Source organism: Alosa pseudoharengus, unplaced genomic scaffold, assembly GCF_046254945.1.
Source record: "Alosa pseudoharengus isolate Yale_2024_CS ecotype anadromous, Long Island Sound unplaced genomic scaffold, YU_APseudo_1.1 YU_APseudo_1.1_scf_4, whole genome shotgun sequence".
Classification (NCBI taxonomy): Eukaryota; Metazoa; Chordata; class Actinopteri; order Clupeiformes; family Clupeidae; genus Alosa; species Alosa pseudoharengus.
In genome coordinates, this window is record NW_027468774.1 from 33,949,839 (window position 1) to 33,973,687 (window position 23,849).

Here is a 23,849-nt window from a genome sequence, read left to right on the forward strand (position 1 = left end):
AATGACAAGCAGCATTACATACAACAGGAAAACATGGATCAGCAGCGAAGGGTTGGCACTGGAGCTACACGGTTAGCGTTAGCTTCCATTCTCAGTTGGGTTAGTGTGGGCACTGGGTTTGGCTCATAGGTGCATGACATGACCAGGTGACAGGTGGAATGCATGTCTTTGGTTCCCATGTAAGGCAGTGGCAGCAAACACAGGCAGGCGTCTTGAACCCGCATCACAAGGCAGGCTCAGTATTGGGGGGGGGAGGGGGGGGGGGCAGTGGGGTAGCTGTGAGATGGCCAGAGTCCATCTCACCTTTGGGGCTCTCATCCATCCCAGGGAGGGGAAGGGGGGAGTAAAAAAACAACACACAGGCAGGCAGCCCATCAGAAGATGAGCTCTTCTGAAATCAATTCACAGAGGTGGCATGGGGCCAGAAATGTCCATCTGTTTTGGGGGGACTGAACTGGACTGCCCACAGTGAGATTGAGACTGTGGGTCTGGACAGCTGTGGTCCTCTGTGATAATGACCGTGGCAGTGACCACTGACTGGCAGAGGTGCAGAGAGAAGAGCATGAGAAGAGAAAAGGACAGAGAGAAGAAAAAAAGAACCTGAAGAGGAACCGAAAGAGAGAAGCGAGAAGGAGGAGCGAGATAATAAAAAAAGGGAACAAAAGGCAGGAGAGAGGGATAGAGAGGGAAAGACAGAAAAAGCAATACTTACACTGGTACAGCACAGAGTCTCCAATGACGCAAAAGAATGGAACAGAGAAGGCAAACGGCAGAGAGAGAGATAAGGCAGAAAGAACGGAGCATGAGAAGAGAGGATTAATGAGACCTGGCAACATCTACTGCTAGTCCAGTCCCAGACAGAGAAGGAACCATAGAGGGAGAAAGATAGAAAGAAAGAAGATAGATAGATAGATACAGAGATGGATAGATAGATAGATAGATAGATAGATAGATAGATAGATAGATAGATAGATACTTTATTGATCCCCAAGGAGAAATTCAAGAAAGAAAGAAAGTAGAAAGAGTTATAAGACCACTTTTAAAAGGCATCTGTGTGACAGAGACATCCACAAGGCACAGCAGACCTAACTTTGCTCTGTTGCCTTTGAGAGAAGAAATCATGGCCATGGCTGCTTTTTTCTTTAATGGCTTACAGCACAGTGGCACATACTGTAAAGTGTTTGCTGATGGCTTCATAAAAGTGGTTCACAGCAACAGGACACTTCCGTCCAAATGAAAATGCTATCGTAAACAAACACGGTGCCCAGAATGGAAAATAATTTCTGTCACACCACACTATTACATGGTCTGGTACTGTTGGTCTTAAAGCCTCATGACAATTTTAATTTTTTTTTAGGACTACCTCCACAGCACTTAGATATGATGGCGATCATGTTAGTCTTTCCACATAAAATATAATAAAAATAGTGCAAATTCCACTGCAAATGAAGAAAACATGATCTGAGATTTGAGCAAATTAAATGACTTTAAATGCTTGGTCCACCCACAGCACACAACCCCTTTACATCCATCACATCCCAAGAAGCAACACAAGGCTTTTACAGAGTGAGAGAGCGAACACCATCTACCATCCTACGGGTGCACTTGTCCTTGTCACGTTTTCTCTATTCTGAGGCCGGGTGTGTGAGACTATCACATCAACACATCAATATTCATTACGGGATGGACTCATCACCCTCCCACAGGCCAGAGGGGACAGAACTCACTGTCCATCACAGGATAAACACTTCTAAACATCTAAACACACATGGTTGCTGACTCCCTTCCCTGATATACACAATTCAATGAATCAGCTACAGATTCATTCCACTCATATAATAATGTGAATGATAGTTCCTTCCTCTGTCAAGCTTTATAATGTATCTAACATGGAATTATGTAACTAATCAGTGCTCCCATGCACGATTAACCCAGACCAGAGCTGGACAACATTTCAAAATTAATTCTGTTCAATCTCTTACGCAGAAGAGCCATTTCCGTTGCGTATACTATGAAAGAGAGCCCTTTCGATCTATATATCCATCTTGCTTTCAAGAAGGACGACTCTCGAGGAGAAGACACTCACCATGCAAGTCTCGAGATCATCCAGCCTCTCCCCCTCCATGAGCTCCATGGTGCCCCGTTTGGAGACCCTCTCCTCGGGCACATCCAGATCCAGAGAGCCCTGGCGCGTCAGTGCCTGCCCTTTCCTGGACAAGTGTTCAGCCTACGGAGGGGGGATAGCTTATTCATACTGAATATTGTATTAGAAACATAGAACATAGACCCTATATCAAGTTTGACATGCATTCCAAAAAGATGATACTGACTTTTTTCGGCTATACACAGGAGAGGTGTTAAAGTTCCTTGTGCTATAGGTAGGGGATTTCCCACAGTGGCCAATCAACAACCAAACCTGCTTACCATCAAAAACGAAATCACCAACATGCCTGACTAACTACGTCCTTACCAGTGTGTGCTGGGAACCGGAGAGGGCCTCAAGTATCTCATCCACAACGCGGTCGGAGAGGAAGGAGGCCAGGCTCAGCTTCACCTCACTGCAGACACAGCAGACAACATCTGGCTTATTTGGCTTGCTTGTGTATGTGTGTATGTGTACTGTATGTACGCACATACGCAAATACACACATACATACTGTACATTCATATGTACTGTATGTATGTATGTTATGCATGTATTCATTTTTTGTTTATTTGACATGGACATTGCACATTAATAAACAAATCCTACATTAATAAATCCTGTGAGTTAAGTGCCCATCAAAGCATTTTTCCCTACCCTGCAGGATATCTATACCAGAATAGCACGAACAAGTGCCCAAAATATTCTAAAGGACATTTCACACCCTGACCATGGACTGTTTAGACCACTGAGGTCAGGCAGACGTCTCTGTTCTCACATGGCTAAAACAGAAAGACTGAGGAGGAGTTTCTTTCCTCAAGCCACCCGCATCCTGAACACACATGCAACTCTTTAAACCACACCACATGGAATTGCCATACTACACTTACATACACTTTACTTTTTAACCCCACTTCTCTCTCACTCTCAATTAAATTCTTTCTAAATCTTTCTTTCTTTATCCTTATAAAAGACACCTCTGCACAGGAAAGTTGAGCAGCTAAATGCCATTTCACTACATGTTTTACAAACAGTATTACAAACTGGACTACCCACCTGATCTTGTTGATGATGTCGATGCCTGACTGCTCCAGCAGGGTGTTCTTGACGAAGCTGCGGGGCACCACCATCTTGCCCATGCTGGCCTTCATCAGGTCCTGCCGCAGGTTGGCCTTCCGCATCACGTGCGGACACAGACCCTCTGCTGCGTCCACCATCGACTCCAGCAAACTCTGAAAACCAAACCACGTTTACGTCAGGACTCCAGCAAACTCTGAAAACCAAACCATGTTTACGTCAGGACTCCAGCAAACTCTGAAAACCAAACCATGTTTACGTCAGGACTCCAGCAAACTCTGAAAACCAAACCATGTTTACGTCAGGACTCCAGCATCAGGTACTTGTGTGCATGAATATACATACAGTATGGGTCTGGGGGGGTCCTGGAATTCTAAAAAATATTATTCAACTAAAATATTTCAAAATAACTGAAAACACTGAAGCTTGGGGGGCGCTGTGGTGCACCTGGCTACAGCACCTCTACCACATCTGGGTCTCCCGATGCCTGGCTACAGCACCTCTACCACATCTGGGTCTCCCGATGCCTGGCTACAGCACCTCTACCACATCTGGGTCTCCCGATGCCTGGCTACAGCACTATCACATCTGGGTCTCCCGATCCCACTCCATCTCTCTCTCCCATCTCTCTCTCCCACTCACTTCACTGTCCTATCAATTTCAAGGCATAAAACAAAAGGCATAAAACAGGGCTATACCGTGCTGCTATATATATATATATATATATATATATATATATATATATATTAGGGGTGTAACGGTACACAGAAGTCACGGTTCGGTTCATACCTCGGTTCGGACATCACGGTTCGGTACGAGTTCGGTACAATGGAGGGAAAAGCAAAACAAAAATTTTGTACATGTCTCAGGCTGTACCACCTAGTGTCATACAGTCTCTTCCCTGAGCTATCTGCAACAGCCTGAAGTGTGTAAGATGTAGGCTAACAGTACAATAAGTACCCAGATTCCATCTGTAACTTGTAAACAAAATAAGACAATCAGCTATAAAACTGAAAATAGGCCTACAGCATCTCTTATTTCTGAAAGTGCAAATTACATAGAAAAATGATTTTTAAAAATCCACTTAAGCAAGACCTTCAACATCTGTGTTTAGTTGTATATGGAAGGGTCAATATTTTTTTTATTGTGTGTAAAGTAATAATCTAGCCTACTAACTGTGAAAATATCACACTATTTTGCCTTTTTTTAAAAAACGAAATTGCTTTCATAAATTTCATAAAGAGACTACAACTAGAAGTCACGTGACTTTGCCCTTACTCACCGTAGCATGGTTTGTTTATTAGCCTGGTTAGCGTTGTCACTTTATTTTACTGTCTATGCACTTAACACTACCAGCTCCTCATGTGAGAAGTTACAAGTTACCCCAACATAAAGGTAATTACCACGCGATTTACATAGCTTTCTGTCATTACGAAATCATTTAATTTAAGCCATAGGTTTTGGCCCTATTTGTATGTGTATCCAAAGGCTACTGAAGGGCAGGCGAAGTTTTTTCCCCTCGTTTCAGTGATTGGTAGCCTACATCATCTGGGTGATGACTTCGAATATGTGTAGCATTTTTTCCACTCACATACCCTGCTGAACAACGCCGACACACAGTTTCATCTTATGCACCACTCTTTCGCCTGTACTAACGTTACTGTAACTGAAGTTCTCAAACTTGCGATCTTAAAGAGACCAGCGGATCCTCTAACTCTTGTGGGTCTAACCTTAGTGCTGCTAATGACTGACGGACTCAACCGACGACCTGACAAAAAAAAACATAGGCGCCACTCAGAGCTTCAGAGCTAAGGCGAGGCTACAGATTAGCGTTAGGTGTCGCTAAAGAACTCCCGTAACTCTCGCTACTTAACAGTAATTGCGCATGACATTAATTAATCCGCACACGAGTTTTATGTATTTTTATACCGTGTATTCTCCATGTAAATTCATGCACCGAACCGTGACGCCCGTACCGTTTCGGTTCAATACGAATACATGAACCGTTACACCCCTAATATATATATATATGTAGCACTTGCTGCAAAACAAAATCAGTCTGTGCTATGGATGATTTACCAGCTTAGCACTGGTGACACCTTATTTAAACTGTTTTGTAGAGTGTAGCCTACAGATGAGGTGTTTGTAACTACATACCGATGCCAGAAACTTAAGGCACAACCCAGCTTGGTGATATGTGTGATTGAGAGCATTTGATATTACGCTCTCTGCTTGTGACACCTAGTGAAACCACTCCAGTGAGCCCTCTGCATTGTCTGATCTCCTCACAGATCAATGTGTCTAGCCAGGCACGCTGGATGAGAGGCGGCTTATTTATACACCTGAGGCCCTCAGCCGTAAACAAGCCCACTGTGTGGAGATCAAGAGCAAACAAAGCTACCCTCACTGCTGGCAGCGTAACACACACTCCCCCCCACACAAACACAACCCCCCATCCCCTTCACACACACACACACACACACACACACACACACACACACACACACACACACACACACAACAGCACGTTGAAACACATATTTCTAATTACCTGCTCTTTGAAAAGAAAAATTGCAGCTGATAATGATTAAAAAAATTAAACAGCCAGACAGAGTGGCACCCTGCGAGCAATATGCTGCTGGTTCTGAACAACACTTTCAAATGATTATTACAGTTTGTACCAAACTGTAATATGCAGATATAAATATGCGGATTCTAAATGCTCTAAATCTAAAAAAAGAAATGAGATGCCTTCTATTTGCAGTCAGCGTATGAGCCGGTGGTTTTCAGGAATGCTGAGCTGCACTCCTTCCCATCAGCCTCTGGGAGGGGAGGGGGCATTTCCTCCCTGGCCAGCTCTCTCTGGGTGAGCCTGTGAAAGGCGCGTTTGTCTGGCCGGGGCTACGACACACAGTGGCCTGTCTGTGCTCCCCTGCAGTCTGTGGCGCTGGCGCCGCAAACAAGGGAGACTGGAGCAGTGGACATCGCTCTCCACCACCAGAGCGGCCACTCTGCTCCGCAACACAACACAACGGCCTCCTCCTTCTCTCTCCCTCACGGCTCATTAACGCCTCACGGAGAGGATGACGGACAGCCCCTCACGGCCAACAGCTACACAGGCCAGCAATTTAGACACTGTACATATTTACTGAGTCTGGCTGTGTTGTGAGGTCAGTTTGAAAATGTTTGCTTGGCAGGGCATTGAAGGTTTGCCCCATTACTGCCTCTGCCTCTGTCTCTGTCTCTCTCTCTCTCTCTCTCTCTCTCTCTCTCCTCCAGAGAAAGCGTTTGAAAACAGGGTCTGACAGCTTGGAGGGAGATATAGTTGGGAGTTTTATTCAGCCAGCCAATCTGACAGAGATGAAGTGCACAGGCATCCATGGCTGATGCAATTGTGCAACAATTCGAGTCCATTCCCAGGCCATTTCCCCAAAAGACTGTAGATCATCCAACTCGAAAAAAACGCCACCCAGGGTTAAATAACGATAAGCGAAACGATGTGATTGAAATTCAATTATTGTCTGTACACAAGGCCGTGGGATCGTAAAGATGTCATGAGATTTGAGAATTAGACTTATAGAAGTAAGGTGATAAAATACCCCCATCCACCACTACCACAATCCACCATATTCACTACTCCCTCTCCCCCACTGACCTCCCCATGGCCTCCTGTGTCTGAATGCCATCGGTACCTGTAGCTGTTCGTCCATGACCCGGGCCACCTCCCCCGCCATGGAGTCCAGCTTCTCCTGGATGGGCCCCACTGACGAGCCGTTCAGCTCCTCTCTGGAGATCGCCCCCAGCTGGTACAGGTTGGGCAGGAGCTGGCGGTGCGGAAGAAAAGGCTTTGATTTGAGCGATGGCGTACATGCAGATGCAAACCCCAGAGACAACACTACAGTCATTGTTGCCACTTCAACTGGAATACATTGAGCAGGAACAGAGGGTCAAAAAATCACAAAAGCATAGCATCACAACATTTGACTATATTACATAGATGTTACGTACTGAGGCTGTTATGTGATTGATACATCATTAAATATCACCAACATTTATATGTAAAGATAATACAGCATATGACACAAGGGCAAAGGAAAGGAAATGGAATAAGACCAGTGTTTATAGGTGTACCAAGACACATCATCATGGATTCTGACATGTATACACTTGTAACTGGTCAGATTTCCTCCTTACTGTTTTAGAGTTTCTGGCGTCCTTCATCAGGTTCTCTGCGGTCTTGATATCCTCCATGACCGTGTCTGTCTCAGCAGAATTCCTTAACGAGTTGAGGTGGTCTTGGACTTTCACACAAATCTGGTCAATCATCTGAAGGAGAGAGAGAGAATGAGAGGAAGAGAGAGAGAAAGAGAGAAGGTTGATTCTGTGCATGGTTGCTTACAGCAGCTTGCTGCTGAAGTACAGTCTTGCTTTTGTTTAATCTGATGATACACAAGGCATTTGGCTTTTGAGCAATGTTGCTGAGAAATATTCCTGAGTATTGTTGGACATCAAGTTCCGAGTGCTTTTATCATCAGTAGGCAAATAATCATGATCATCCAGTCAGAACACATGTAACCAGTTGTGTGGTTGCCCAGTAAATCTGCTCATAAAGTTGCGCCATGTATCAACACCAAATTTCCCTCACGGGATCAAAAGAGTACTACTTAACACCCTGTGCTACCAGTGCTGTTTTAGCAATTCATATGAGGAATTCTTATACATTCTAGCACGTCATGAAACAAACAATACTTCTGTGGTCCAGACAATAATAATACATATAATAATATTAATTATTATTATTATTATTATAATTATAACCTGCTGCGTGGTTGTCGTGACGATGCCCTGCTGCAACCTGTAAGCTTGTTCTTGGAGGTATTTCCGGGTTTCATGGTTTCTGTACAGGTAATGCTCAATCTGTTTCAGGACGGGGAAGACGAAACATTTTCATTTTAGGATCTGATACCCTGGTCAGACATGGATAGATATGAACTGGCTTGCATACTGTCTGGTATACAATAGCTAGTTACAGGACAAGAAAGGTTAGTAGTAACTGAGTGCTTTCATAGATACATCTGAACACATAAATGATCATGTCCTTCTTGCTGAAAGGCCTGGGTGAGATGTTGAGGTGCCACACCTTGAGTAGGGCATCCTCCGTCTTCTCTGGGCTGGCTTTGAGCGCCTGGGACGCGTCGATAATGGGGATGGGCATGAAGCGGATGGTGAAGTTCCTGTAGGGGGCAGCAGTGCATTCCTGTCAGACCACAGCCGGCAGAGCTAGACTTCTCTCTCTCTCATGACACATCCCCACAGGCATCACGTTAACAATACAGAGTACAGGCAAACCCTAGAGATCGACTAACTAACACAACTTCATGAGCTGCATGGAGGAGAGTGAATAAGTGATTTTTGCCATCTGATGGACATTCACAGCTTAATGAATTCACTGAATAGTCTGTGATTAATTAGACCAGGACCAGGCCAGGAGAGCAACACAAGACCGTATTCAACCCTTTCTTTATCTCCACTCTTCATTTCTTCTGTCTTTTCTTCTATTTCTGCCTCGTTATGAATACTATTTGACAGACATGAGTCATCTCTCAGTGAAAAATCAGATGAGCTCCTCTAACAAAAAAAACTCATCAGATCCATCTCAGCGGCAGCGGAGCGGGCAGATCAGAAATGAAACGAACCCATTTCACAGCCTAACTGTCTGGACTTGACATCATTAGAGGCGCGGGTGACCCTGTGAAAATGAGGCGTCTCGCCACCCCGCCGCCCGCCAGCCGGACTCATCCCCATTCATGAGCTCTGGGGGCGGACAAGCAGGGAGCAGCTGATGAAGAGGCCCGCTCGCCACCCCCTCACCTGAGACACACCCAGGGCCCCATTAACGGCCTTATTACAGCACCACCAGCAGCACCACCAGCAGTTAGGACACAATGATGCACTGTTTTCATCCCACCCACACTGACCTTTGACCTTGAGTGGTCTGAGGACAAGCCCCTATCCAACGGTTGGACATTAAACCAGCTATCCTACACATATTATACTTGAGTATAAGTGTCACCAATCTGCAATTACACAGTCATGAATCCCCACTAATAATTACTAAAAGTAAGCATGCCTTTAAAGTAAGGTTAATCCTAAAGATAAGTCTGGCTTAACTTGGATTTAGCGCCATTATGAATATTAACATATACAACATGTAGGTGAGAGAACAGTGAGCTGGACACATAGACAACATGGAAAAAATGCTAAGGTTTGGCTTCCTGTACTCTCTGCTGACTGACAGAACAATCTCTCCAGTTTCAGTACAGATGGAGGAAGAGTCCTCACCAGCAGCCTGGCCGATGGCAATCCCTGAAGGCCCATCCCCCACCCCACCCATCCCCACCCATCCCCTCCCCCTGTCTCCTGTCCCCAGGGTTCCCTCGCCTCGCCCCAGTCTCCTGACTGTACCACCACGGCAGCCTGGCACTCCACATCCATACCACCCCACCAACCCCAGCCTGGCACTCCACATCCATACCACCCCACCAACCCCAGCCTCCACTCCACATCCATACCACCCCACCAACCCCAGCCTCCACTCCACTGGCTGGGCACAGAGACACCCAGAGACTGGCACACAAACAGGCAGTTTTTTACTTCCACTTCTTCTGAATATCGTCTTCAAACATGTGTCTAGTGCACATGAAAACTCAACACACACAAACGCACGTGCTCACACACACACACACACACACCCTAACTTCTCTGGCCATCTCATAAATCTCTTGTAGTTGTCATACTCTGTGAGTGAAAACCCAACAGAAAGAGAACCCTGGTGTCCCATAGGAGAGGTCCTGCTTTCCTTCACCTCCTTTGCTCTTTCTCCATTTGATGTTTTTATTTATTTATTTGTTTGACTCACTATTTTATATATATTTTTGGCCTCAGTTGCTTCAATCGGAATCACAAAGAGCCAAATCTTCAGAGGTTCGCTTTCAACCCTCTCCCTGCTAGCCATCACTCTCAATCTCTTTTACACACACACACACACACACACACACACACTCTCTCTCTCACACACACACACACACAAACTAGAATATATCAAAATGTAAACATGCAGAGAAACTAGGATATGTCAGAATGTAAACAAGCAGTAAAATAAATCAAATAAGGTCAAATATATTGTGAAGTTATGTAAGCCATAAACACCACAACAAATAATCCACTAGCATTTCAAATGCATATCTAAAACTATATGCACAGGATGATTTCCTATTAAATGTCTCATTTTAATGAGACTCCTCTAATTTCTATATCCCAGGCCTTTTCTGCCCCCAATAAGCAAAGTTGAGGTAAAACATGGAAAAAACTGTAAACCATATGCATTTTATTCTGGACACAACAAAAATCTAAGAACAGGACATCAACATAGGGCATTCTTCAAATCCATGTGTTCCCAAAATTGGATACACTGAGCATGTCCTTGAGAACTGAGCCTACTTATTCAGATAAAACTTCCAAAACAAAACAAAAAAAGAAAACAAAAAGAACAATTCTGAATTGCACTTGAAAATCGTATTACATTTTCCCCCACTGAACAACTGCTAACCTGTTAAACCTGAAAGATGATTGTTGAGAGATACATCATCTACTAATGAATCTAATGACGAGCTCGACCTCTTGATTAAACATTAAGCCATCTTTAGCCTCTCAGGCATTCTGCTAGTCTTCCACCTGATTATGTGATCAGAATGAAAGCATTGATGATTAGGCATCAGATCCTATATTCACACACACACGCACACACACACACACACACACACACACACACACACACACACACACTTACTTTTCCAGTGCAGCTGCCACATCCTGCAGGCCCTGTGGGCTGATATTGTTCCTGTCCCAGATGACAGTCCTTGAAGAGCAAAATGTTCATTAACAATACATGCAGCCATCACCATATTACTTAAAAGCAAGCCGACACATTATGAACCTTTGTGATGTTTAACAAATGATACCCTTCATTATTAATGCATCCACTCAAAAGCTCTATTTATCCATGTTATGACGGCCCCTGTGTATCACACAATCTAGTAGACATCCAACATATAGTTCACTTGAGATAACTTGAGCAGATCTTCCTCACCACAGTATACTCTTGGTTATCAAAATATTCAAATAGGGGAAATCTCACCTAAGCTTGCTGTTTATCTGTAGCGCTTTAGCCAGCATCTTGGCACCCATGTCCCCCATGCCATTACCACTGATGTCCACCCGTGTCAGTGAGGTGTTGCTGCCCAGTGCATTCAGCACAATGGTCAGGTCTGTCTTCAGCTTGGAGTCCGCAAGGGACAGGGACGTTAGCGGCTGTAAAAACACGATTCACGTTAATTCAACGGAAGCAATTAAAGGTTATTCCTCAGGAAAGAAACTTTAGTGCTCCCATATCAATGTTCAGTAAAAGGACTCTGGAGCCCCTAACTTGCACTTTCATGGAAACACAGATACACAAGGGCATGATGTAGTTAGTATGACAATATATAAGTTTTAGATTCCACAGAAATTAAATTCCACATTTTTCTAGAGATAAGCTGAGGTATTCAACATAGTGAAGCTAATATTTATTCTCTTCACTGTCTCCCACACTAAGACTCCACTTCCTCCCCTCCCCCTCCTCTCCACATGCTCTCTCTCTCTCCTCCTCTCTCTCTCTCTCTTTCTTTCTTTCTATCTCTTCCTCCTGGGGCCTAAAGACTGACAGGATTATTTTTGTCAAAGATTCTAACATTTTAGGATTTCCAGGACACCCGAATAGCAGCCAACTGAGCCTTTGTGAAGCAGAAATACCTGCGAGCTGAGCAGATGAGCATCTGTATGTGTGAGGTGAGCGTAGGGCAAGGCTGTTACAGCACCAGTGCGTTTAAAGTCTCAGGAATAAAGACAGGCTCACAGAGCTACCCAATCTGCCTTTCAGAAGGTATTTGCCAGCAGGAATTCAGCTTATGAATGAGGTTTGCCTTTTTGGCTCAAAGTAAAAGAGATTATGATTTAAGTAGCACTGCTACAATAACTGTCACAACTACAACTACTACTGGTGACGCAATGCCCAAATACCCTGTGTATGCAGAGCAAGATCTGCTAGTGGAACAGAGATGAAACATTCTTCATTAACCTACTTTAACCTTACACTGCTGTCCTGACATTGAATATTTCTGGGCTTAAACCAAATCTAACAGCCTGAATAGATCTTATATTGGGGATGGATGGAGAGAATTACTCCATCATAAGTAGATAGAGAGAGAGAGAGAGAGAGAGAGACAGACGATCAACAGACAAACAGGTAGACAGACAAAAAGATAAAGATAAATAGATACTTCATTCATCCCGGAGGGTAAATTGTTGTTTTGCAGCAGTTCACAGCAAACACACAATTTAACACAACAGACATGAGGCATGAACACCATAAAATCAAACAGATAAACATTAACTGCTATACTAGCATTAGCATATATAAAAACAAATTGTATGAAAAAAAGATTTAGATATATCTCTAGCTGTTAAATCTAAAGCAGGATGTGCAATAATCTATGTGCCTGGCCAGAGGAAAGCACAAAATCCTGTATGTCTGCTCCCATACTGAAACCCTGTATTGTTCGTTCCACAGAGATAGTAATGTGCATGAATTCAAAATACATGAGGGCGCAGGAGGTAGCCATGTGTGTCCTGGTGGTAATTTCACTCAAATGTAGGCTTCAGAATACTCAGATACACAGACCCAATTCAAATGAATGATTAGGTGCAACACCCAGGCGTAATGGCCTTAATCATATAAAATCCTTATCACAGCATTTCAGCTATGCCCCTTCCCCATTACAAGAACCTGTCTCCTGTGTTTTAATACAGTACTGTAAACACATTTACAGCCTAATATATCCCTTTGACTTCCCTTCACACCACAAGGTTGCCGTCACTGTACCACTGCCTTTAGGCAGAAAGGATAAACATGTCATGTATTGGTCACATGAAAATGGCCTAAGGCTGAGCAAATGGCATGTGAGAGACGCATCTCACCGATTCCTCCTCCTGGATCATGTGCACCAGGTTGTCCAGGACAGCAGCCAGGTTTCTGCACATGGGTGAGATAGCACAGACTCCATCAAGGCCAGCAGGGTCTTTGGTATGGTATTAGTAATTTATCTTACAGTAAACAAGCTTTGGGCAAAAAACTAGAATTAAAAAAGAATTAGCCCCATTAATAAAAGCATTATTGACAAGCAACTGCTTGATAAAAAAGATAAAAATGACAATAATAAACAATGCCACTAAGGTGCATTTATAAGGTCATAGACTTTCCTACATTCTTAGTACTCACTTTGACTTGATGTTGTTGAAATTCTTTCCTAAAGAGAGATGACGAATTGACCGGTTCTTGGCCAACCACACTAACAAGGTGGCCATATCAGAGTCAAGTCCTAGTGGTTTACAAGAGAGAAGATTAATCATTTATCAATCACGTTATTGGTTGAGCGATATGTCAGTCAATCACACAGGGCTGGCTTCTGATTGGCCCGCTCACCATTATCGGAGATATCCAGGCTGGAGATGTTGGGGATCTCAGCGATGCAGCCCTCCAGGATCTGAGAGCCTCCTGACCTCAGCTGTGCAAGGGGGAACCACATGACCACATATGACAACACATCACTGCAGCGCCCAGGCACCAGGGCAGAACCGAAGAACATCACAAGTCTTGTGCACACAGAAATAGTCACACAGACAAATTCACTCAAACAAATAAATATTGCCTGTGGACACAGGACAGGGGTGCAGTGCATTCTGTGAGATTCGGTGAAGTATAACCGGCAAAGTGCATGTGATCTGAACTATAGCGTCTATCCTCCTCTTGGCCAGGAGTGAATTGGTGCAAACCTTTAAACAGGTTATACCCCGAATTAGCCTAGGAATATGTAGAAATGTAATTTAATAATTATACAAGCAGAATGTATTCATTCAGGAATTTCTGTCCAAAAGACTAAATCAGTCTTTGTAATTGAATAATTGAACAAGTAGAATTATTTCATCAGTTATTTGTGTCCAAAAGAAGAAATGACCAGGGTCAAATTTGGAAGAAATGAAGGAGCAGTTGAATGAGGTATTCAATTATGTGAAGAACAGAAACAGCCGAGGGGCAGAGAGGGAGAGCAGAGCGGTCTGCGGTGTTTGAGAGCTGAGTTACTTACACAGTGGCCAAGCTTAGGAACGCGTTAAGAGGAAAGAGGGGAGGGGGGAGACAGATCAGCACTGCAAGCAGTTATACACAAACACACACACACACAAACACACACACACACAAACACACACACACACAAACAAACAAACAAAACACACAGACACAAAACATAAACAAAACACATACAAATAAGAACAAATACTGCCATGCATGTGTATGTGCATGTGACATATGCCCACCCACACTGACAGACACAGGCACGGACAGTGCAGCGCAGTCAGAGATTGTTAGACAATCAAACATGCTTCATCCAACTGCTTTGCTTTGGCCAAATATGGCCACTGATTGCAATGATTTAATTTTACTGTGAAAGATTTTACTGTCGTTTTCTAATGGTGTTTAAAGCTTATTTGTGTCTAATTAAGTTTTCAGCAAATTAGAAAGAAAGCATTACTGTGCCGATGGAAGGCTGAATTGAGTGTGTGTGTGTGTGTGTGTGTGTGTGTGTGTGTGTGTGTGTGTGTGTGTGTGTGTGTGTTTTGTATACGTGTATGTCAGTGAATGTTTGTGGAAGAGAGAGTGGAGCCGGGTGAGAATGTGTGTGTGTGTAGAAAAGAAAAAAAGAGTGTGAGACAAAGAGAAAGAAAAAGAGTGAGAGAGTGAGAGCGAGAAAGAAAGAGAGAAAGAATATAAATTGAATTTTTCTCCTCTGGCTTAGCCATTGGCGACATTATGCATAAATGTCTCAGAGGAATGTCAAATATCTTTGTGAGGGAGTCAGAGCCGGACAGTGGGTGGTGAGGATTGCTCACGGGCCAGCATCAACCGCAACAAAATGACCCTCGGCCTGTTTGCACATGTACACTCATGGCTATTTAATTGTGCTGCATTTCTAATAGCTGACTGTGGTTGGGAGGAATCGTGACCCAGACTGCTTTCAAGTTTCACATCATTATGCGGATGGTTCTCAAATGATTTGATTCCAGAATACTTCCAATCCACTTTCTACATGCGATAGGAGATAAGGATTACGAAATAATGAATTTGAAGCCTCCTTCAATCTACACGGACCAGAAAATTGGAAATTTGTTCATTATACACATTTGAGTCACCGCCAGCAGATGGGTCCAGCTAACACTGATAGACTAACAGTAATTACAATATGAACATAGGCTAACGGATAGAACACATGGTTGACAGTTTAATTGACAGTTCAAAAGGAATTTCCTGACAGACAAATTAACTGAGTATTACATGATAGAGGGTAGGCTATATGCTGATAGATGGGCCACTAGGCTAAAATTAACAATTACCATCTCTTAGGGTTTGTGTGATTGGCAGGCCGTGCAGATTAACAGGGTGGAAATACGCTGGCATAAGGTATTTAGGCTTTCCTCTGATAAACATACTGCATCTCAGCTGAATACATCTTACTTCAGTGCAGAATAAAGACGTATGCTGATAGGCTTTTAATCCACAGATTTACAGCTGTAACATTTTTGTCTGATGCCTATTGATGCATCTCTGCTCAAAGAGTAATGTCACAGATTCATTCATTTTTATTCACTGTGGTATTTTCAGTTTTCACTATCCTCTCAATAGATTCAGAATTACCATTAGTCTTCAATAGTCTGAACACAAAAATGAAATTCGTGTGTTGATTTTGCAATCCCAAATATGAATCTGATAATATCATAGGTAGGTTTTGAAAGATTACAATCAATAGGCAGTGTCAATGGGCAGTGTCTTACCTCACAGCAGCTAAGATCTAATGAAACCTCTTTGACATTTGAGTTACTGGCTAGACCCAGGAGAAGAGCTCTGGAAGAGAAACAAGCGTTTAGTAGGAATGTAAATCTGGGCACAGATTAACTAGTCGGCCAAATGTTGAACAGCTCAAATAGCAGAGCCACAGTGGATGTTTAACAATGGAGCTAACAGTGAAATACACAACTTGAAGATTTGTTATAAACTTTAAACTTTTTGTTTTTTTCAAGGACACACTTGTTTACTGAAATTGTACCGTAATACAATAACAACACAATACAATGTAATCAAAAGACTCCAAATTGGCTCCTCAGAACTCGCATACGTTTCCAGAGGTAATAGAGACGAAGAGAGGAGACCCTGCACTCACTTTAAGGCCTCTGGTGGCAGTTTAGTTCCAGACACGTTGACACTGCTAAGGACCATGGCACTGCTGAAGAAGTGCTTAAATGCAGGAGGAATGTCTTTCCCCTTCCTGTGAACAGTCAACAGTCAACTTTCATCGTCAGAAGAGTAAACATTTCCATTTATTTGTCGACATAGCAGCCTTGTCTGATTTTCAAAGCAGCTTCTGTACATGTGTACATTCTGTACTTATGTGTGGCCTGATTCCAAAAAAGATATGTATTTTTAGAGTACACAATGTTTGGTTTGCAAAACATGTCTTGTTTGATCAAGGTTTCTTTGAAGATGCAATGGCCGACCAACCCCGTCTTCCCCCCTCCCCCACATCTCCCATCACACCACGATAGACATCACGTGTAAACACATTTACACGTTTCACACACACCCCAACCCAGCCAACCCTGCTGGTGTGAGGAGGAGCATCACATGCCCGCTCTGTTAGAGGGCCTTGCAGACAGACCGGCCATCCGTGTCATTTCAATCATCATCACATGAGGTCAGCAGCCTCACTCATGTGTTTACTTTCACTAAGAGAACAGTGGTCTGCGCTTACACGCTGAATCCGACACCAATTCAATATATTGAGCACTTTGGCAACCGTGTCAAAGGTCAGCCCACAATTAGGCCATATTAGGCAGGAGGACTTATCTCCTTTTTCCTCATCCCCAGTCATCTGTCTGCCATAATATATACATTATATACATTATATATACACCTCCCATCCAGCTCTTTCTGCCAGTCTGGTATGGTTTAAATTGATATGGCTTATGGCTTAGAGTGGTACCACTAGAGCTCTACTGGAGCTACCTCTACTCACACTACTTTTCTCATTACTCAGGGAATCTGGCACTTGGAAGGTCTTATTTGGCTCAATGTAATCTAAGGCTAGCCTGGATATCATCATGGTGTTTGCACATTTCTGTCGCACAGCAGAGTCAGCAGTACATGAGTGCAGATGACCAGAGAGGGCAAAGGAACTGGACTCGGGTGAATGAATCTACACGCATCACCAGTCCTGCTGACCTCTCCCTGCATCAGCACAAGGACTGGATCCAGACTGACTTCCAGTACATACATCCAACATTTGTGACAATCAATTCTGACAAAAACACACCCACCCTTTCTATATTGATGGTACCATCACCATAACCATGGTGGTGTCATTCAGATAGCATTGAACAGATGTAGCAGCAGAATGCTAAACGAGATCAGCAAAGAAAAGCCTACATGGAGACGTTTGAGACTACACTATTTAATTAGGCAAGGGATACACACCACAGACAAATCTGAATGACAGAGCAAATAAGATGAGCAAATTTGGCAAATTTAAGGACTGAGATTAACTAGGACATCTGTAATAAAGTCCCCATGTGTGTCTGTGTATGAGCACATCAGTGTTTCTCTATGTGTGTGTGTATATATAAGGGTGACTATTTATTTATGAATAAGCTGTTTATTATCTAGTCCTTAACCATATATGGTTGTGTATGCATGTTCCTTTTAATATACAAACTATTCCATTGCTCACCTATGGGGGAAGATTCCCTTGGACATGTTGAGCACCGAGAGGTGCTGTACTGACCCTCTGAGCAGAGCAGAACAGACCTGAAGGACAGACAGACATCCTCAGTGATTTCATGAGTTACAATTCACCCATCAGTAAAGACACTCATAGAGCATTGTGAGCATCTGTCATACACCGACAGACTGTAATGAAAAGCTTTTGAATGGAGGAAAGAGCCCGGTCACTAAGAGGTCAGAGAGGCCAGTCAGCAAGTAGAGCCATCAAGTAATTTGTCAAATGTTTTCTGTAGGCAGTAGGACATGTAATCCAGTATTTCAAAAGCATAATTGTAATGGGATCTGGGAAAACCCATCACATGGTGAAATCCAAAATCCTTGATTACTGTTCCGTTTCAACCCTCTCTGGTGAAATTTCACCAACTTATGATTCTGATACAATCCTAGCACATCCTGGATACCGTCCCCTAGATTCTGATACTATTTTAGCAACATCCAGTATGTTGGTAGGATAGTATCCAGGATGTTCCTGGATACTATCCTACCAACATACTGGATGTTGCTAAAATAGTATCAGAATCTTAAGTTGGTGAAATTTCATGTGTTGGGTTTTCCCAGGCCCCATCACAATTTACACAGACACATCACTGCATAATTTTTAACACCCAAATCTCCATGATTATGAAACAACATGACTCACCAGGTCAAGTGAACAGTCAGTATTGGAAAGGTCCAGTGTGGTCAAGCTGTTTGGTTGGCCAAGGAAGTTGTAAAAATTCTTCACAGAAAAAAGAGAGAGTGAGAGAGTGAGAGACAGACAAACATCATAGGCACAAGTGACATTTTCTAAGACATGATTGACTGCAGATTAAAACCCAGGAACCGCTGGTCATGGTCAGCCCATCCGCATGAGGTCAAGATCTACAACCACAGGAGCGCGGAGGTCATCTGTGAGTAACGGCCGTGTTTTATCTCAACAAAGACAGATGTTTCCTCCACTCTCTCTCCGTGTCCAGCATGAGAGGAGGGGGAAAAGAAAGCCCCCACCCCACTGGCCATCAATCAGGCACGACAGCAACCACACTCTCTGCCCTTCGGAAACCCTCCTGGTGGTACTGGACACACAGACTGGCCACCATGTGGCTCTGTGCACGCAGGGAAATCAATGTGCTGCTATTGACATGGACATTAGTATGGGATGAGTGTTACTGCCTGCACGTGGGAGCCATGATTCTCATTCCTCACTACGGATGCCCTCTCAGTAGGAGAACATTATATGCTATGTCAATTCAGATGTATGTGTATGTGTGTTTCTACATGCACTTTATGTATATATTATTTATTATTTATGTAGTGTCAGGTTTTGACTATATTACATCTATATACATCAGGGTTGTGCACAATTCAAATTGCAATTCTGCTTCCTGTTTGCTACCTCAATTGAAATGCAAGTATAATTCAAGAATTGAATTGGAATTTAAGAGCCAGTTTCAATTCAATTCTGGAATTTTGCACAAGCCTGATATATACATATATCATAATCATTATATATATATATATATATATATATATATATATATATATATATATATATATATATATATATATATATATATATATATATATATATAAAACTTCTATTAGGAGAGAGATGTCTTACCACAATGTAAATACATATTTGTGCCTGTTTACTACACACACACGCACGGACAGACCGACAGAGCTTTTGGGAGAGGGGGTACCTACCGTGAGGTCGTCCCCCCGCAGAATGTTCCCTGAGAGGTCGAGGTGGGTGAGGGTGCTGGGGATGGACTGGTTGGCACTGAGTGACTGGGCAAGGCTATTCACCCCTAGGGGAGAGGGACGGGCACACAGACAAAGAGCCAAAGGATTAGACACCAACATGGCCGCTCTGAGGCAAAACAAATCAGGCAAACGGCACACCAGCAGCAACTATTGTTGAGTGAGTCACTTTGCTTGGGGAAAAATGTACAATGTACAACATGCACTGAATACAGCCTCAGTTTTAAACAAATCAATCCAACATTACACAGGCACCATATACTACAGTATATGCAAAATTATACATACACAATTGGAGGTGTAATCATGTAAGTACATGCACACACAAAGAGAAAGAGGGAAATAAATAACAAATGAATGTAAGATACAAAGAAAGAGTCTCAGTAGGGAGAGTAGCAGGAGAATACCATGAATATTTCAGTCCCAGGAAAGCCTGTAGCTGTGGTTAATAGAGTTGCTGAGGAGGCTTCCTGCTGCCTTTGACATTTCCTTAAAAAGGGCTCCCAGGACTTTAATTGGTTTATTGAGAATAGCCCGCATTCATCACAATAACGTCTAGCCGAGATACTTGTGAAAAGTGATGACTTGTTCTCAGCCACATGTGAAGACCAGAATAAAAAAAAGACTTCTCCACTCCCCCACTCACTCATTCACTCACTCCTCACTCCACTTGTCTATTGAAGCTGGGCATCTTCATCGTATAAACTGAGCTGCTGATGGCCAGCAGCAGCCTGAAAGGACTACTGTGAAGCACACTGAATTCTGGACTAATTCGATTCATTCAAGTGCATTTGTTCAGTGCTTCTTACAGACACGGCCTCAAAGAGCAGCAGAGGACAAAGCGTCCCTGAGAGGCAAAAGGACCGATGTGGCGTCCCTGACAGCCCCATGCTTAGCCGGAGTTTATTAAAGTAAAGGTATATTTTGCACACCGAATGTAAATGTAATCAAATGTGAGTAATACTCACTTTAGAAGTAAGGCATTCATTTCTGCTAGGCATATTGTGTGCATTTAAATAAAAGTCTACCTGGGTCCATCTGCATAAAAAGCCACCGATGTCTTCATATTAAACTAATCGCCGGGTAGAGCCACTCGCCTCCCCCGCTCTCTCCTGATCACCCTCATATCACACATCTGCATGTCCTACAGGCTGCCTCTCAGCCTTCATTCCACTCATCTGATATTATCACACATCCAGCAGATAGCTCCAGGTAATTGCCACACAGACACTGTTCTCAAATAACAGCAAATTAGAACAAAGTCCCAATTTATTCTAGAAATTAAACAGCTGTGCATGGAGACCTCTGATTTGCATACTATTTATTTACATACTATGATATCACCCATTATGGATTATAAAGACAACATCGATATGTCTTCCCACTGGTGATTTTAGGTATAATGTACATGCGAACTATACACACCCACACACTATTGCACGGAATCTTCAAGGTTCTGGATTATTTTAGGGTTTTTAAAGGTCAAGTTCACTTTTCCGCCATAAATGACACAGAGTCCAGTCCACCTGTCAGTCATCTGCAGTCGACTCCGGGAACAGAGTGGAGATGTGCAATGGCTCGCTCATTAGGATGAAACTCAGTCATGTTAGCAGAGCCCATTCATTAGCACCTCATTAACCTCCCTCAGCAACCAGGGAGAGACACAGAGACTAGCACACACACACACACACACACACAGCTGAGGAGAGTTGTGAGCTCGGGGAGGAGCAGACAGACAAACAGAGAGAGAGCGAGAGAGAAAGAAAGAGAGTGAGAAAGACAGAGAGAGAGAGAGCGAAAGAGCAAGTGAAAGAAAGAGAAAGAGAACTCCCAGCTCATTTAACTGAGCCTTTAACACAGACCAAAGAATCAAGCTGTGCAGCAGAACAGCCTCAGCGCTCAGCTCTGTAGTTCTCCTGAAGAGAGAGAGTCAGGCCAACCCCCAAATGTTAAGTAGGTTCAAAGACCTACCGCTAAGGAGATTCAGCTACGGAGTGGCTAAGAAGGCATTTCCCTGGTTTTGAAGTGGAGGCCTGATAATGGCCATCTGACAGTACCTTTGGGTGACAGTGAGGTTTTGGAGAAATTGAGATGCGTGAGCCCCTTGCGGAGTTTGGCAAACTGGGCACCCAATGAGGCGATTCCTGGCAGTGGACAGAAAAAGAATGGATATAAAGTAAACAAAAATCTTATCTATTCAAAATGATGCATTAATGACAACCTTCCCTAATATGATACATATGGGTGGGTTTAAATTGCTATTGCTTAGCAAAAAGTGGAGTGTTGGATTCCAGTTCCTCAACATGATGAGACATAACTGTGACTCCACAGCGTATTCTCTCCTCTCTCTCTCCTCCCTCTCCTTAGCAGGCAGTTGTGTCTGCCCCACTACCTGCCATTGCTGCCTGTCTGCCTCCCGTCTGCCTCAAAAGATATTCCCTCTTTTCCTCCCTTTCCTCTCTCTTTCCCCCCCTCTCTCTCCCACCCTCCTTTCTGCAGACGTGGTTTTCATACAGAGTCCAGACTCAAAGGCACTGGCAGCCCAGTGGAGAGTGGATTCCTTTGTTGTCAGGGGTGACTGAGGCCTGGACAGTCTGATGCATGTTATATGAGGAGAGAGCTACGGTCTGCAGTCAAGGGCTGGGCACATACTCTGTTACTGTCACATGAAACATTTAAACTTCACAACAGTTTGGGGAGTTTTTGGGGACAATCCAGCATCTGTAGAGAATTGCAGTTGCACAATTCCCAGTCAGCCTGATGAAATATTAAGAAATATTCAAATTCCTTATGGATGGGTGGGAACTTAGATGCAACACCATATAAGATAATATTCAGTTCATTTATGAGATCAATTAGAAATTCAATTCAAGAATATCATTAAGTATAAATGAATGTTATGAATACCAGTACTACACAACTGAATATTTCACACTAAAGACCTAAATCAGACATTTGAGGATACATGCTATTCTACTGTATGTATTTAAACAGACCAAAAATGAAAATGGCATGCACTGCATTGCTTAATTAAATTCACCCACCTCTGTCCTCCAGTGGGTTGTTGGCAAGGTTTAGAGTATGGAGCCCTGAGTTGGAGTTGTGGGCCAGCGCATTAGCCAGCTTCTGTGCAAAGTCCCTTCAGGCCAGAAAGGCAGCAAGAGGAGAAAGACAAAAGAGAGAAAAAAAACAAAGATGTGAGAGAAAGATAGAAATTGAGAGACGCCGTTATTTATGTGTGTTGATGTGTTGTATCTGTACATGTTGTGATTAAATTATAAAACAGCTGCTTTGACAATAAAAGTGCATTTGTCATGGCCAAATGAAGGACTACTGCATTTAAATTTGATAGACATGCATAGAGCAGAGACAACGATACATGTATATCTGTTAGAAAACTGTTATGCTTCCATTTTACAGATAACTGAGGGATGTGAGTGATGTACAGTAGGTGTGACCCTACTCACGTCTTGAGTCCGGCGTTGTCCAGCACTAGCTCCTCCAAGCGACTGGACCGGGCCACCACCCTCAGAATCTGCTCGCACACGTCTGCAGACTGGATGGGACACACAGAGCACACTCAGAATGAGAGGAACAATTCCAGGACCCCCCCCCACACACACACACACACACACACCCCTCACCGCAAAACAAACAGGGTGCATTTGTTAACTACATGCTTTTGCAAGAGGATGAGATCAAAAGGATGGGAAGACATAAGGAGTTAATGCGGCTTGAGAATAGCCAATGTGAGATTAGCAATAGTAACACAGGCTACTGTGAACAGAACATACACAGTGTGTGAACTTGATCTAAACTTAACGACTTTGTAGAGACAGTGGTTTGGCCAGCATGGGATGTGTTCTCAGGCACACTAACCACAGCGGCGCCTGATCACCATGG

At 43.4% G+C, this 23,849-nt stretch overlaps 1 protein-coding gene across 1 annotated transcript in view; it reads right to left on the minus strand.

The window, feature by feature from the left end:
- The window catches only part of LOC143102409 (F-actin-uncapping protein LRRC16A-like), a 63,805-nt gene that overhangs the window by 10,527 nt on the left and 29,429 nt on the right, over window positions 1-23,849 (minus strand). The window contains exons 10-29 of the mRNA XM_076265966.1: window positions 23,414-23,502; window positions 22,991-23,085; window positions 22,004-22,090; window positions 19,890-19,993; window positions 18,844-18,921; window positions 18,151-18,227; window positions 16,588-16,692; window positions 16,202-16,271; window positions 13,800-13,881; window positions 13,596-13,695; window positions 13,295-13,349; window positions 11,418-11,590; window positions 11,070-11,138; window positions 8,361-8,454; window positions 8,039-8,137; window positions 7,415-7,546; window positions 6,913-7,044; window positions 3,200-3,375; window positions 2,471-2,558; window positions 2,087-2,227 (exon numbers count right to left, since the gene is read on the minus strand). Of these exons, the coding sequence (XP_076122081.1) occupies window positions 2,087-2,227; window positions 2,471-2,558; window positions 3,200-3,375; window positions 6,913-7,044; window positions 7,415-7,546; window positions 8,039-8,137; window positions 8,361-8,454; window positions 11,070-11,138; window positions 11,418-11,590; window positions 13,295-13,349; window positions 13,596-13,695; window positions 13,800-13,881; window positions 16,202-16,271; window positions 16,588-16,692; window positions 18,151-18,227; window positions 18,844-18,921; window positions 19,890-19,993; window positions 22,004-22,090; window positions 22,991-23,085; window positions 23,414-23,502 (2,046 nt within the window). The remainder of the gene's footprint in view (window positions 1-2,086; window positions 2,228-2,470; window positions 2,559-3,199; window positions 3,376-6,912; window positions 7,045-7,414; window positions 7,547-8,038; window positions 8,138-8,360; window positions 8,455-11,069; window positions 11,139-11,417; window positions 11,591-13,294; window positions 13,350-13,595; window positions 13,696-13,799; window positions 13,882-16,201; window positions 16,272-16,587; window positions 16,693-18,150; window positions 18,228-18,843; window positions 18,922-19,889; window positions 19,994-22,003; window positions 22,091-22,990; window positions 23,086-23,413; window positions 23,503-23,849) is intronic.